The 13807-nt window shown below is 38.7% G+C and overlaps 1 protein-coding gene across 1 annotated transcript in view; it reads right to left on the reverse strand.

Moving 5' to 3' along the window:
- The window catches only part of SLC10A7 (solute carrier family 10 member 7), a 300023-nt gene that overhangs the window by 21599 nt on the left and 264617 nt on the right, over positions 1-13807 (reverse strand). The window contains exon 10 of the mRNA XM_003417546.4: positions 10355-10428. Within this exon, the coding sequence (XP_003417594.2) occupies positions 10355-10428 (74 nt within the window). The remainder of the gene's footprint in view (positions 1-10354; positions 10429-13807) is intronic.

Here is a 13807-nt window from a genome sequence, read left to right on the forward strand (position 1 = left end):
AATTTTCAAGTACATTCTGAAATTATTTTAAACATGCTTAAATGCTACCATCAACTTTCCAGGGAGACATGGTCTTAAAGAATGCCATACTTGTGCAGTGAGTGCTGGTTACAATGGACATGGAACGATGGTTTTCTTTTGTTCAGGTTGCACCTTATAAAGTACCGGCATGCATCCACATCCAAAGGCTGTGGTTTAACCAGGTTGGCACAAAGGGAACTCAAAATGACATCTGAAGTTAGGCAAAAAGATGGGAACTCCAGCTACAGATTAGAAAAACTGGACCCAGGTTTTTGTCCCTCCTAGATAGGAACATAATACAATAGACTGAAACCATGAATGAGGAAGTGGGTGATTCCTGGAGAGCAGGGTCCAGGCCTATTTAAAAATTTTATTATTTATTTTTATATAGTACCTAGTAGTGTATCATAAACATGATGCCTTAAGTATCTCCTTTTGGCTAATAATGAGATGAAAAAGTATCTAAAAATGGGTCACGCCATGGCCAGGCCAAAACAACAACATAAAAAATAAACAATCAAAAAAGACACACACACACACACACACACACACCCCAACTCAGGGTTGACCCAAACTGCTTCCCACTATTAGCAAAAAGCACTTACACAAAACTGACTGAATGCTCTGCTAGTAAAAAGCTTCCCCAAGTTCCTGGTGCAAAAGCCAGAACCTGAGAGGTGGTTCCACATGGATGTGACGTTGTGGTTCTCAAACTTCAGTGTGCCTAAGACTCTCCTTTGGAGCGTGTTACAAAAATCATATCCTTGGGTCTTAAAAACTCTGCTTCAGTAGGCCTAGGATATAACTACAACAATGGACTCAAACATACCAAAGATCATGGAGATAGCATCAAAAAAAAACCTGTTGCAGGTAGGTGGATCCCATCTCATAGTGACCCTATAAGACAGACTAGAACTGCCTCATAGGGTTTCCAAGGTTGTAATCATTACGGCCCTGGTGGCATAGTGGTTAAGTGCTACGGCTGCTAACTAAGAGGTCGGCAGTTCAAATCCACCAGGCACTCCTTGGAAACTCTATAGGGTCATTATGAGTCGGAATCAACTCAACAGCAGTGGGTTTGGTTTGGGAATCATTACAGAAGAAGACTGCCACATCTTTCTCCTGTGGAGTGGCTGGCAGGTTCTAACTGCTGACCCTTCGGTTAGCAGCCAAGTGCTTTGACCATTGTACCGCCAGTGTTCCCTGAAGATGGCACCCGTAACCTGTTACTGTTGAGTTGAACAGGTCCAGGCAATGTTTCATTTTGTTATACACAAGGCTGCCAAGGTTGGCATGAGTCAGAGCCGACTCAACAGTAACTAACAACAATAACAGGCCTAGAGTAAGGCTCTGGAATCTGCATTTCTAAGCATGCAAGCCCCTGTAATTTTGAGTCAGGTGATCAGAGGGCCACTTTGAGAAAATACTGATCTAATGGTGTCCCTCTGAAGGGCTCACGACTCTGAAGCTAAATACATAAGCAAACTTTTCAAAATTAGAGAGTCACTGGGTGTTAGAACTGGAAGGCCCAGAGATCATCTAATATAAACTTTTTGCAGCTAGTGGATGGTAGGACTGGTACTAGGTCCAGGTCTCCTCACTTACACATGAGGCCCTTTCTCCGGGGCTCTCACTGTAGCTTAGCACAATGGCCAAGAGCCAGGGACAGTCAGACCTGGGCTCGCGTTCTGGCTCTGCCATGCGGGTGTGTATGACTTGGGCAAAGTTATCACTCTGAAACCTCACGTTCCCTATCCTGGGTGATTGTGGGAGTAATGTGAGCTGGTGCAAATAAAGGAGTGTTGGGAAGTGACCTATGTCACTCTGGCTGTGCGTAAGCCCCAGATTCTTTCCGACAATGTGTAGTGGCCAAAGAAGTTTAAAATAGTTGAGGGCTAGCTATACCCCTACAACCTTGCTAGCAGGATTTAATGAAAGTAAGCTGCCACACACACATACAGGTATTTTTAACTCAATATGTATTAGCAGTCAAGCACAAAAATAGTTTATACAACCTACCCTGTAAACTCCAAGTCCCAGCTCTGACCTTCTAGGTGCTCTGACCAGCAGCCTGTGTGAAAGGGTCTCTCAAAGCACATGGCTGCATTTCAGAGCAGAACTCATTACCCTTACAGTTGGCCTCAGGCAAACACAGATCTTCCAAGCCATAGCTGAACACAAAAACAGGCAGGGATTCAGCCTCCAGCATACTCCTGAGGATTTAATACCAGGCTAGGGGACTTACTGGACTCTTTTAGCAAATGAAGAGTGTCTCTAAAGTATTTTAGGCCATCCACCTACCAATGGAAAACCATTTCTGAACATTCATCATGCAAATTAATAAGTCACTCATTTCACCAATAAAAACCTATTTCTGAATTCACTCTGCTAACTAGCAAAATCTCGGGTTGGCAGAGATATTGAAAACAAACACGTTTGTTGTAGCTGCCTCTGGAATATCTCCTTGCTGACAAAATAGTAGCCAAATGCTCCACAGAGAATTTTCCATTACAACAGCCACTGTTCCTGGAGCTGAAGTCTAAACTAACTAGTACGTACATGATCCCACACTGCTGATACAAAAGTATTTTAAAGTGAATCACTTCATGTAACAAGCACTTAATACAGTGTCTGCCGATTAAAAAAAAAAAAATTTTTTTTTTAAGTACCCAATAAATGCTAGCTGTTATTATTGCTATAGAAAACACGTTGAGTGGAGAAAAGAATTTGAAAAATAAATCATCAAAAGGTATAGAAATTCTGTTATTTAAGAAGAAACTAATTCAATAAGGTGGTCTTAACATTTCTGCAAATCAAGAATTATTCTAACTCTTCATTTCACTCTGGATCCTATGTGGTATCAGGAATACGGGTTAAAGTTCAGTGAAAAGGGGACAGCCATAGCCAAAGTCTACATATTAACTATTTGAGGAAGGGGACAAAGCCTCCTGCTAACTAAGCAAGGTATAAAGCAATATTCTTCAAATTTTGATTTATGACCCATTAGTAAGCTGCAAAATCAAGTTAGTGGGTTTTATCTAGCACTTGAATAGAATATATTGCATAAAGTAAGGGTGAATGTGGTTTGTCAAACTTTTATACCCAAGTAAATGTGTACTGGATCACACTGCAAACTATGTTTCTAACTGTAGGTTGTGGTTAAAAATGTTTCAAAGTCCCTGGTACAGAAAACATGGAGGAAGAAGAGAATGTGGGAGTATCAGGGCCTTGGTCTTCCAGATGAACATCTCCTAACATATCACTAAGATGAAGGACCACTTAAATGGTATTGGAGGGTCAGACTGGGGACCCCCCAAAGAGGTTCGATTATGAGACTTTTGAAATTTTTATGACAAAATCTAGACATGTTAGCAGTAATTTTCAGACATCATATTCAGAATCAAAAATTAAAAACGAAGTAGTACAACAAACCTCCGAGGAACATAAGTGTTTCACTTGATTTGAGAACTTAATTTCTCTCTTTATGTGGATCAGAAAATAGTACAAAACGACAGACATGTCCTCCCTCTTCTTCAGCATGGTGGGTCTATAATTTCAGTGGCATCTTTAAGAATCTGTCAGTGACAGAGGCCCCTAAACTGTCTTTCCTTACAGAGCTGCAGCTCCAGAGCAACCTGCAGGACAGAAATATATTTATGGCTGTTTTCCAAAGATAGACTTCTATTTTCCAACTTTAATCTGGATTTCTAGTTCCACTTGAGCAGTTTATTGTCAAACAGCACCAAAGCTCTTAGTTTTCTGAAATGGAGTGCTGACGGTGTTGCCTAATGAGAGGTAAGAATGGCTCAGCAAGACCCACTTTAAATAGAATATAACTTTTCACTAATAAAGAAAATATAAGGAATGAGTGCCAGTTCATGACTGGACCACATGGGAGTATATGTTTCTGGGAACAACTACAGATATCAAGTATTCTAAAATGGAGTGCCTTATAACAAGCTACGTAGTAAGAACTTTTCTTTTGAAATAATTAATAAAAGAACTCAAACCCATGCTGAGATCACACATTTACTGTATTTAGAATCAGCTTAGCACTTTTTGGTTTTCAAAATACTTTCATATGCTATTATCCAGTGCAGTTCTAGAAGTTAGAAGATCTGGAATCTAGTCTCTGCTAGGTATATGATCTGGGATATGCTTTTAAACATTTTTCTAGAAAAGAAATTTTCTTTTTTTTTGTATGTAAAATAACATATAATTACTGACTGGCTAATATCCATGGCTGTGCCAGTAATATGACTTAAAGTGCTTTTCAAAAGTGCCGCTCAATTGTAGGATAATTTTATTAATATTCTCCATGTGCCAAACAGAATCACGGATAAGCTTTCAGAGAAAAGAATAACAGAAATAAAAACTTTCTTATTTCAATTCTACTTCCTCTTGAGAAAATGACCCAAATGCTATTAAGTGACCTTTTCAGCCTAAGTTGTAGGTAATCCATTAATATTCTTGAAAAGCTTCCAATTAAAATTGAAAACAAGCTCTTTTCAAAATTTTGTTTCTCCTATGACATTCTTTGGAGAGTAGTTTTTTTAAACCTCATTAGGAAAAAGCAATAGCCATATTTTCTTTTCTATAATATTCTATTATTTACATAACTAGTCCTTCCAACAACTCTTTTCCTCGCACACATAACAGGGAAACTATTGTTGTCTTATAGAAAAGAAATATCCATCACTGATACAGACTTGTGGAAACTTAAAACTGTAAGGAATCTCAAATATCACCTTGACCACCTTCTCAATTTACAGAAGAGGCCTACAGCAGTTAAGTGATTTGTTGTAGCTTTTGGTGAGAGAACTGCAACTTGAATCCAGACTAGAACCAGAGATGTACTCTTTCTACTTTTTCTAGAATCCTATGTCTACCCAAAAGCTGTCTTTTCTTTTTGCTTAATGCATAGTTTTTATCATAGTTCAGCTGTGTAACTGCAACCACAAACCCATAATGAAGAATAAACAACAAACACTAGGAATAGCTACCTTGATTTGCCTTTGTACACAATTGTTTATAAATGGTTAGATATATACCAAAAAAAAAGAAAAAAAGAAACACCAAAGCCATTGCTGTTGAGTCAATTCTGACTCATAGTGACCCTACAGGACAGAGTAGAACTGCCCCATAGGGCTTCCAAGGCTGTAAACCTTTACAGAAGCAGACTGTCACATCTTTCTCTTGTGGAGTGGCTAGTGGGTTCAAACTGTTGACCTTTCTGTTGGCAGCTGAACACTTTAACCCTTTCATGAGTAATGAGATATATGGTCACCCACCTACATTTTCCACCTCTCAGGTTTCTTGGAAATTTACTTTCCTACTTCTAATGCATGCATGCTGCAAGAGGAGGGCCTGTATAACTGTTTGAAAAGGAAGTGTACTGCAAATTACTGTTTTCACAAGGTATTGTATGAGGTGGTGCATCCTGGGGGATCCTGTAGAGGGCATATGTGTGCCATCAACCTGCAGCTCAATCCAGAGGCAAATAAGTGACTCAGAGGCCAGCAGGACATATGCATCCCACCAATCCTATCCCCAGACTCCAGAGTGACATATGTGTTCCACCAGTCCTACGCCCAAACCCCAGAGTCCAGAGGGACACGAATTCAGATACATTCAATGATCTGCATGCATTCCATTAATGAAAAAAAAAATTATATCAACAAAAAATTTAAAGTGAAAAATAATTTGGTCATTGTTGTGGACTGAACTCTGTGCCCCCCAGATATGTGTCAACTTGGCTAGGTCATGATTTCCAGTATTGTATGATCACCTACCATTTTGTCATCTGATGTGATTTTCCTATGTGTTGTAAATTCTACCACTATGATGTTAATGAGATGGACTAGCAGCAGGTATATTGATGAGATCTACAAGATCAGACAGTGTTGTAAGCCAATCTCTTTTGAGGTATAAAAGAAAGAAGCGAGCAGTTCCGGAAGCAGAGCACATCCTTTGGACCCAGGGCTCCTGCGAGGAGAAGCTCCTAGTCCAGAGGAAGATTGATAACAAAGACCTTCCTCCAGAGCCGACTGAGAGAGAAAACCTTCCCCTGGAGCTGATTCCCTGAATTTGGACTTGTAGCCTACTAGTCTGTGAGAGAATAAATTTCTCTCTGTTGAAGCCATCCACTTGTGGTATTTCTGTTATAGCAGCACTAGATAACTGAGACAGTCATGAAAGGGTTTTAACCACTGCATCTCCAGGGCTCCTTGTTAGATACATACCAAACCAAAAACCTGGTGCCATTGAGTTGATTCTGACTCATGGTGAACCTATAGGACAGAGTAGAACTGCCCCACAGGGTTTCCAAGGAGTGGCTAGTGGATTTGAACTGCCGACCTTTTGGTTAGCAGCCATAGCTCTTAACCACTGTGCCACCAGGACACCGTGAGACACACCAAAAAACAAACCTGTTGGTGTGTGTTAGACACATAGAGGACTTTTAATAAGAATTGATCATAACACTCTACAAAATATTAAAATAGCATTAGTTCAATTCAGAGATATTTTTGGAAATAATTGGGAATCTCACAACTGACTGCCAATAGCCAGCTGACATGCTCAGAGACTATGTGTTTTCATTTTACATTCAAAAACATTAAAAACTAATGCAAACAAATACTTAAGGATCTCAAATATCTTTAAACGTTCTGTTTCTAGGTGTAGTGATTTGAATACTCAAGAGAAAAAGATATATAAAAGAAAAATAAAATGCCAATTCCACCAGGATATCTTGGATCGAATTTCTTTCTTGATGAGATTTACTTGAATGTGCACTGAGCCATTGTGAAGCAGGGTATAAACTGTTCTTTAGTCTCTACTCTGTAAAATATCTCATTATTATACAAATATCAGCATCAAACTAGAGAAAAACTGGGGAGTGTTCATGGTTCTTACGGCAACCCACAGCAAGTGATGGTGCCTTGACAAAATATAAAATCACCTCCAGCCTAAGATGAAACTATAGGGGAGCAGCAAACAAGCCCTGTAGTATTGTTTTAGATGGAGCACAGTGATAGCGCTGCACTTCCTCCAGGCCTCCTCTTTCTTCCTGAACGAACTCCAGGGAATGGCATCATGTCAGGCTTTCCAGATGGATTATGTGAAGCCATAGCTCAATGTCATTTTCAATAGGAAGCCTCATAATTAAAGGTCAAATAGTCACTTCATCTGCAATCAATCAATAGAAAAAGTACTAATACGAAGAACTAATCAATCAATGGCAAATGCACTAATAAAAGCAATGAATCAAATTCAGCATGTGTGTGGATGCAAGTACATGGAAGAGATTGAGATAGGGCAAAAGCAAGAACAATAAAATAATTGAAGGTGTATGTACAAGAGAATATTCAGGAAGCTTCTCAAACAAGTCTTTATCTTTTTGGTTTATCAGTTACATGGGAACACTTGCCTGCAATTATCTGTTCTTAAATACAAATAATAGAGATAGTAATAAATGGTATTTTATAAGACACACTTAATATATTTATTCTATTTGAGATATTAAAGATATATATGGAAAATCACTAGAAGAAATATGCGATGGTGATTGTATAAGGGAAAGATATATTTTTAAGTGCCAAATAGATACTCTAATCTGTTATATTTCACTTTTATGTGAGAAGTGAGAGAAAATATCCTGAGTATTACCTCAGATTTTCCCACCGCCTGCTTTCTGGAATATGAGTTCTCCATACTCTGTGTGATGTTCTTTCATTTCCATGCCTATAAGATTTTCCAACGAGATAATTATCTGCCTGTAGCTCAGGTCACTGTCATGGTATATCCTCTGTACCAGTTATGGCTGGTCACCAGTAGAGGGAAACATGCATTGGCTCTTGTGAGAGCTGATACAGTAAATTATAGGGCTTAACAAGGCCCATTCTAGCAATAGGAACCAAACATACCCCACTATATATGGAAACAAGGGCACTCCCAGGACAAGAGTGATCCATTCTACCTCTCCGAGATAAGCAGAAGAGAGAGTCCACTTTCATAAATGTTACCTAGGACACGCTGAAGGGAAGCCAAGAGTCATCAAGGAATGATTGAATATTTGAGTTGGAAGTCACCTTAGAAATTATTTAGTAAAATTCCCTAATTTTAGAGATAATGAAACAGGGGTCTGGGGAGGCATTCGTAGAAGGCCAGGATGAGTACTCGGGTCTTGCAGTCTCAAGAGAGCTGTCACATTATGGAAGTAACTGAGGATTCACACTACATGGTTACTTGAATACCACACTAGTATCTTATTGGAGGATCTAACCACCTATTTCACAGGAGAACACTGCAAAAGCAAAGGAAATTCCAAGTTTACCCAGCCCTTTCCAGAAAAACAACTACTTCTGACTGGTGTTCAGAGCGCCCATCTGCTTGTCTGGAAATGAGCTTTCAGAAAGCATCAAGAACAGAAGAGTGTGGCTTTGAGATAAGAAAAATGAAAAGACAAAAGATTAGATTGGTAGATATTTTGCTTATAGAAAAGATACCACCACACTGCAATGTTTAGAGTTCTCATTCAACATAGCCAGCTCTGGCATGGAAGAACATCATGGAGGAAAAAGGAAATCCATTTTAGTTTTCCTGACAAAAGCAAATCCTTAGGGGCAGCCCACTGCAGAAATGCAGAAATGTACCTGGTGCAGCCATGGCTCTGCATCTGCTCTAAGGACAAAGGCTCATTTAATCCTGCACTCTGGACTTGGAGGCATCTGGCAGCACCTGCCTCTTGACTACCTACTTTTATAACAGTCCCTTACCTTTTAGGAGCCCTAGAAACCAGATGCCACATCACAATAACACACATGCCTAACAAGAGCAAGATAATTTTTGTGAGGTTAGCAACTAAACCATACTTATTACATGAAAATCTACAAGACAGGCTGAGAAAAACTGAACACGGGAAGCAGTAATACAAATTATAATAGAGTTAATAATAACTAATAACAACTAATAAAATTGCTTCTAGAGTGCCCACTATGTTCCAGGAACTACACCAAGCTCTTTACATGGGCTTTCCCATTTAATCCACAGCAGTTCATACAGTGCAGCTATTACACCCATCTTGTCATGTATCAGCTATCCATTATGTACCAGAGGCTGTTCAGGTACTTTTCAAAATGTGTTATTCTGCCCCATTTTACAGAGGAGGAAGCTAAGGTTCAGAGAAGTGAAGGGATTTATCCAAGGTCACAAAAATCAGGATTAGAATATGGCTTCCAAAGCTCTTTCAACTTTGCTTTAATGACAATTATGAAGAAGAAAGCCAAACAAATATACGGCAGTGTGTAGACCATATATATAATTTATTCTGCTAAAGACCTAGATAACAACCGCTCCTAAAAGAGTTTATTCTAAATCATTTTCTAAACCTGGTAAAATGGATATAGGCTCTACCAGACAAATGTGTTTGGGATTAGTAAAAACATTTTGAAATATCTTCACTTTCTAGATTATGGAGTGATTTTTTTAACATGAGCAGACCCAGAGCAATGTCGTAATTCTTCATTTGCTTAAGTTAGTGAATCACGTGCCAAAATGAGTTTTCACTGATTTCACGTGAGTGTTTACCACAACATGCCTACCATCCCCAAGGACTTTATGAATGATGTATATTTCAATAAAACTTCTGGTGACTTAATGACTTTTAATGGCTAAAAGCATAGATTCTGAATGTCTGGACAGGTTATTGGTATAATGCCACTAAACTGGATAAAGCTAAGTAGAAAATGGCACTTTCCTCTTTGATCTATTTTTGTCCATTAAATAAATACTTATTTCACTTTCAATTTCAGATTGAGTTAACGCTGCTTATATGGTGCTCTTTTTATAGAGATAACATGACATTCCAAAATGAACTTCAAACCAGTGTCAATACTTAATCAGAGTAATCACATTATCTTCACCTTGCTCCAAGCTCCCAGAAACAAAGTTACATTTTCCAGGGGCAACTTTACAGCCTTCCAAAGCAAAGTTTTTGCCAGTTCCTATTTCAGAAGCAGTTTAAAATTTTTTTTTCCCTCTCTTGGCTGTTAATGTTAACATTCTACATTGAAAATCTTTTATAGGAATCAAAAACATGATTACAAATTAAGCTAAATCTAACACTGTTGAATTTAGGCTCTCAGAAACTGATTTCAAAACAATGACTCATCTTCACTTTGCTATTGTTCTTTATCATACAGAGTGGACAATACCCCCATTTCATTTAATTTGAAGAGTTCCTTGAATTTTAAAATCATGAGATATAACTATATGAGTTGGTTTTCAATTCTGTGAATTAAAATGTTGGTTTTCAAGTCTGCAAATCACTTACCCAATGTGAGAGATTTGTGTGTAGAACAGAAAATGATAGCCACTGTGTCTGCTGGTGTGAAACCCGAATTACTCCTAGGGGTAAAAAAAAAAAAGTGTTTTACAAATACTTTTTTCAGAAGCCTATTTAACACATCATAAATCAAATATAATACCTACCTTCATGTTAACATCCGTTTGACAAATCCTGGTGACAAAAGTAATTTTACGCCCAAATGTACAGAAGTATTTGAATTTCTTCTAGAGAATGATTTCTGAGTACTTTTATCCATGAAAAGGAGACCATTTTTTAAAAATGCGTGGTAGAGGTCTCCTAAGATCACATGTACAATATACAATATCCCTATTTATAGATGAGAAAACTGAGGCACACAGGTGGTTTAGTCATTTAAATTGAGTCTGGCTCCTGAGTGTGAGCTCTTAACTACGAAAATAACTACTGCAGTCCAGGACTTCATGAAAATAACATAGCAAGTAACTCTTTTAGCTAAGTCATAGGTTATCTATTACTCCAGTGGTTTGAAAGAGTTAATGCTTCTCTCAAGGATCAACATATCCTTCCGGTAGGGTACGCACACTTTTGAGAAATACATGGTCTGAACAATGACTGAACATCATATGTTTTAGTAAAAATAATATTACTATCATATTTTGAGCAGTTACCATGTGCCAAGCACTGTTTTAGGTCTTTACACATAAAGACAACAACCTTGTAAGGTAGGTGATAAGACATCCCTATTTACAGATGACAAAACTGAGGCACACTGCTAGACAGTGACAGACCCAGGATTCAAATTGCGTCTGGCTCCTCAGCATGTGCTCTTAAACTACTATAATCTACTATTGTTATTTTTTTTTATGTCTATAGGGTCGCTACTAAGTTGGAAACAGCTCTACAGCAATGGGTTTGGTTTTTGGTTTTATGTTAAGCATTAAAAAAACAAAACAAACAAAAAAACCCTCATTGAGTCAAAACCCATTAAATGTTATAAAGGCTCAGTACAGGCAGAAGATATCATAGTCAGAGTTTCCCTTTTAAAGAATTAGAGAACCACAAGTAGAAAAGGTTCGATACGTAATTATTACTATTTTGTCCTCTTTTATATTTTAGAAACTAGTCCCTCCTGCAGAATTCTGGTTTGAAGGTCTAGTGAATCTATTCACTCCCTGCCGAGAATTCAGACAAGAAAGGTAGGAAATGTAAAATTGCTCCAGCACCTGGCTGTATGTACCTAATTTTAAAAAATCTGTGAAGAAAGAGATCCCACCATTTGCCATAGTAAACTTATTCCCATACTTAACAGCTTTCACTGACAGAAAAATCTTCCCTAAATCAAAGGAGGAGAGAAGAGCCCTCTCCTCTCATCACACCCTGTATGTGTGTAGAGAGATTATTTAAGCTGCCCTTTGGCCTTCCCTACTCTGAAAAGTCATTTTCTTCATAATTCCTAATCAGCCGTAACTCCACTTCTTTGATAACAACTTTCCAAGCTGAATTTTTGGTATCTCACCTTGGTATCATTTGAATGTAAGACTGTGTTACTGTTCCACAGTTTATTCTCTTATTTATACTGCAATGTCATGCTTCTTTCTTAACCATTGTACTACATGGCCGACATATTCCTTCACCCCTTTGTTTCTCATGTAGGCTTAACAGGGAAGGGGCTCTGTAAAAGCATGGGCTGAGAGATGGTAAGAGTACAGATATATACTCTCTAAAAAAGAGAGAGAGAAACTGAGAGAGAGGAGAGAGAAGAAGAAAACGAAGTAGAAATAAGGTCTTGGCACCTAAGAGGAGGATTACCTCTGGTCTGTGGTGGAGGGGAGTGCTGGTGGTGGCTGATGATGGAATACATAGAAAATGTTCTTAGAGGAAATAACAGTTGAGCTGGGCCTTAAAGAATAGGTTCAGACGTATTCAGATGTATATTTTAGATAAGGAATAGTAAAACTGAAGTGTGGGAGTGCAGGGGCAGTTGGCAAAAAGAAGGTTCTTCAAGCTGACTTGGGTGCAGGAGCGTGGACTTGATAAGATGGGCTAAGAGCAATCACTGCGGGTCTTTGGACAGTGGAATGACATGACCAGACCTGCTCTTAAGGAGGAGTAATCACACAGCACGGCATAAGACTGAAGATGGTGAGACTGGTCAGGAAGCAGGAAGTTTTAAGAACCTGAAGAATCATAGTGAGAGCAGGAGATGGAGGTAAGACATGGAGAAATCAAATTAGCAGAGCTTGTCAAATGTTAACATCTTATACAATACTCCCTCCCAAAGGCTTAGGAGCACTGGCTTTCAGGCAAACACATCCGACTTGGATCCCAACTATCCTTCTGCTTACACATAAAAGGCAGATAATACGACCTACCACTTATGCAATGTGAGGATAAATGCCAACGTTTGTTAAGATTTTAGCACAGTGTAATTCTTCAATACACGCTAGTTGATACCATTACTGTTATTACTATTGCTTTGAAAGATGAAAAGGAATTAAAGCAAGATTAGAAAATTTGAGCATTAAGACATTAACAGAAATGGGAAACAGAAGGGACGGCCCAAATGGAGTTTGGGAAGGAGGCCACGGAGTTGATGTTTAAGTGTAGTTTATTTGTAGTAGTGAGAAGGGACAGCATTTTCAAGAAATCTGGTGAAGAGAAAGAAAAAGTTGGGAGGGATTTGAATATGATTGTGAGGAGAGACTGATGATGCAGCAGATAGAAATAACTGATAAAACCAAGTCCCCAAAGAGGGCTGAGAAGACAAGACTGAGGGGGTTAGCCCGAGAAGGGAGTTTCCTACAGCCTTTGAGATGGAAGAAGAGAAGATGGGTGAAAAATATGGAAAAATTTCAGATACAGAATGGAAAAGTAGAGGCAATTTGCGTCAGATACTTTATTTTCTTTGTAAAGTATGAGGTTCTTTAGTTATCCACATGCGAGTTTGAGAAATATTGAGGCCTGGGAACTGAGGAAATTAGAAAAGGTTGAGACAGGCAGATTGGGCAATATGGTATCCAGTCAACTCATGATGAATAAAAAACTTCCAGGCAGGAGTGAACACCCCCCTACAATTGTAGTGCATGTAGCATAACCAAGTGGCCTAGTTTTGGAATGTTCTCCAGCAACGCTTGTGGTGTTAGCAACAACACAAAGACCGTTTTAGTCTTTGGCTGCCCTTGTGTATAACCAATCATTGCTGCATCTGAATTTATATGGTTTGGTTTTCTTCCAAGAGAGTTTGGCAGTATATTTCCCCTTTAGTGAACTGTGTTCTGTTTGATATCTTGCTCTTTTCCAGATTATAGTACATTTCCAATGTGTCAAAGTCTTTCTGGCCAAGGAGACTGATTTAATGTGGTGCTAGCTGCCATGAGAGCAGCATTTACAATGTGGCTAAAGAGGATATTTGCAAAATATGTTAACACATCCTCTTCTTCAGTTAAGGAGACTGAAGCT

Source organism: Loxodonta africana, chromosome 13, assembly GCF_030014295.1.
Source record: "Loxodonta africana isolate mLoxAfr1 chromosome 13, mLoxAfr1.hap2, whole genome shotgun sequence".
NCBI lineage: Eukaryota > Metazoa > Chordata > Mammalia > Proboscidea > Elephantidae > Loxodonta > Loxodonta africana.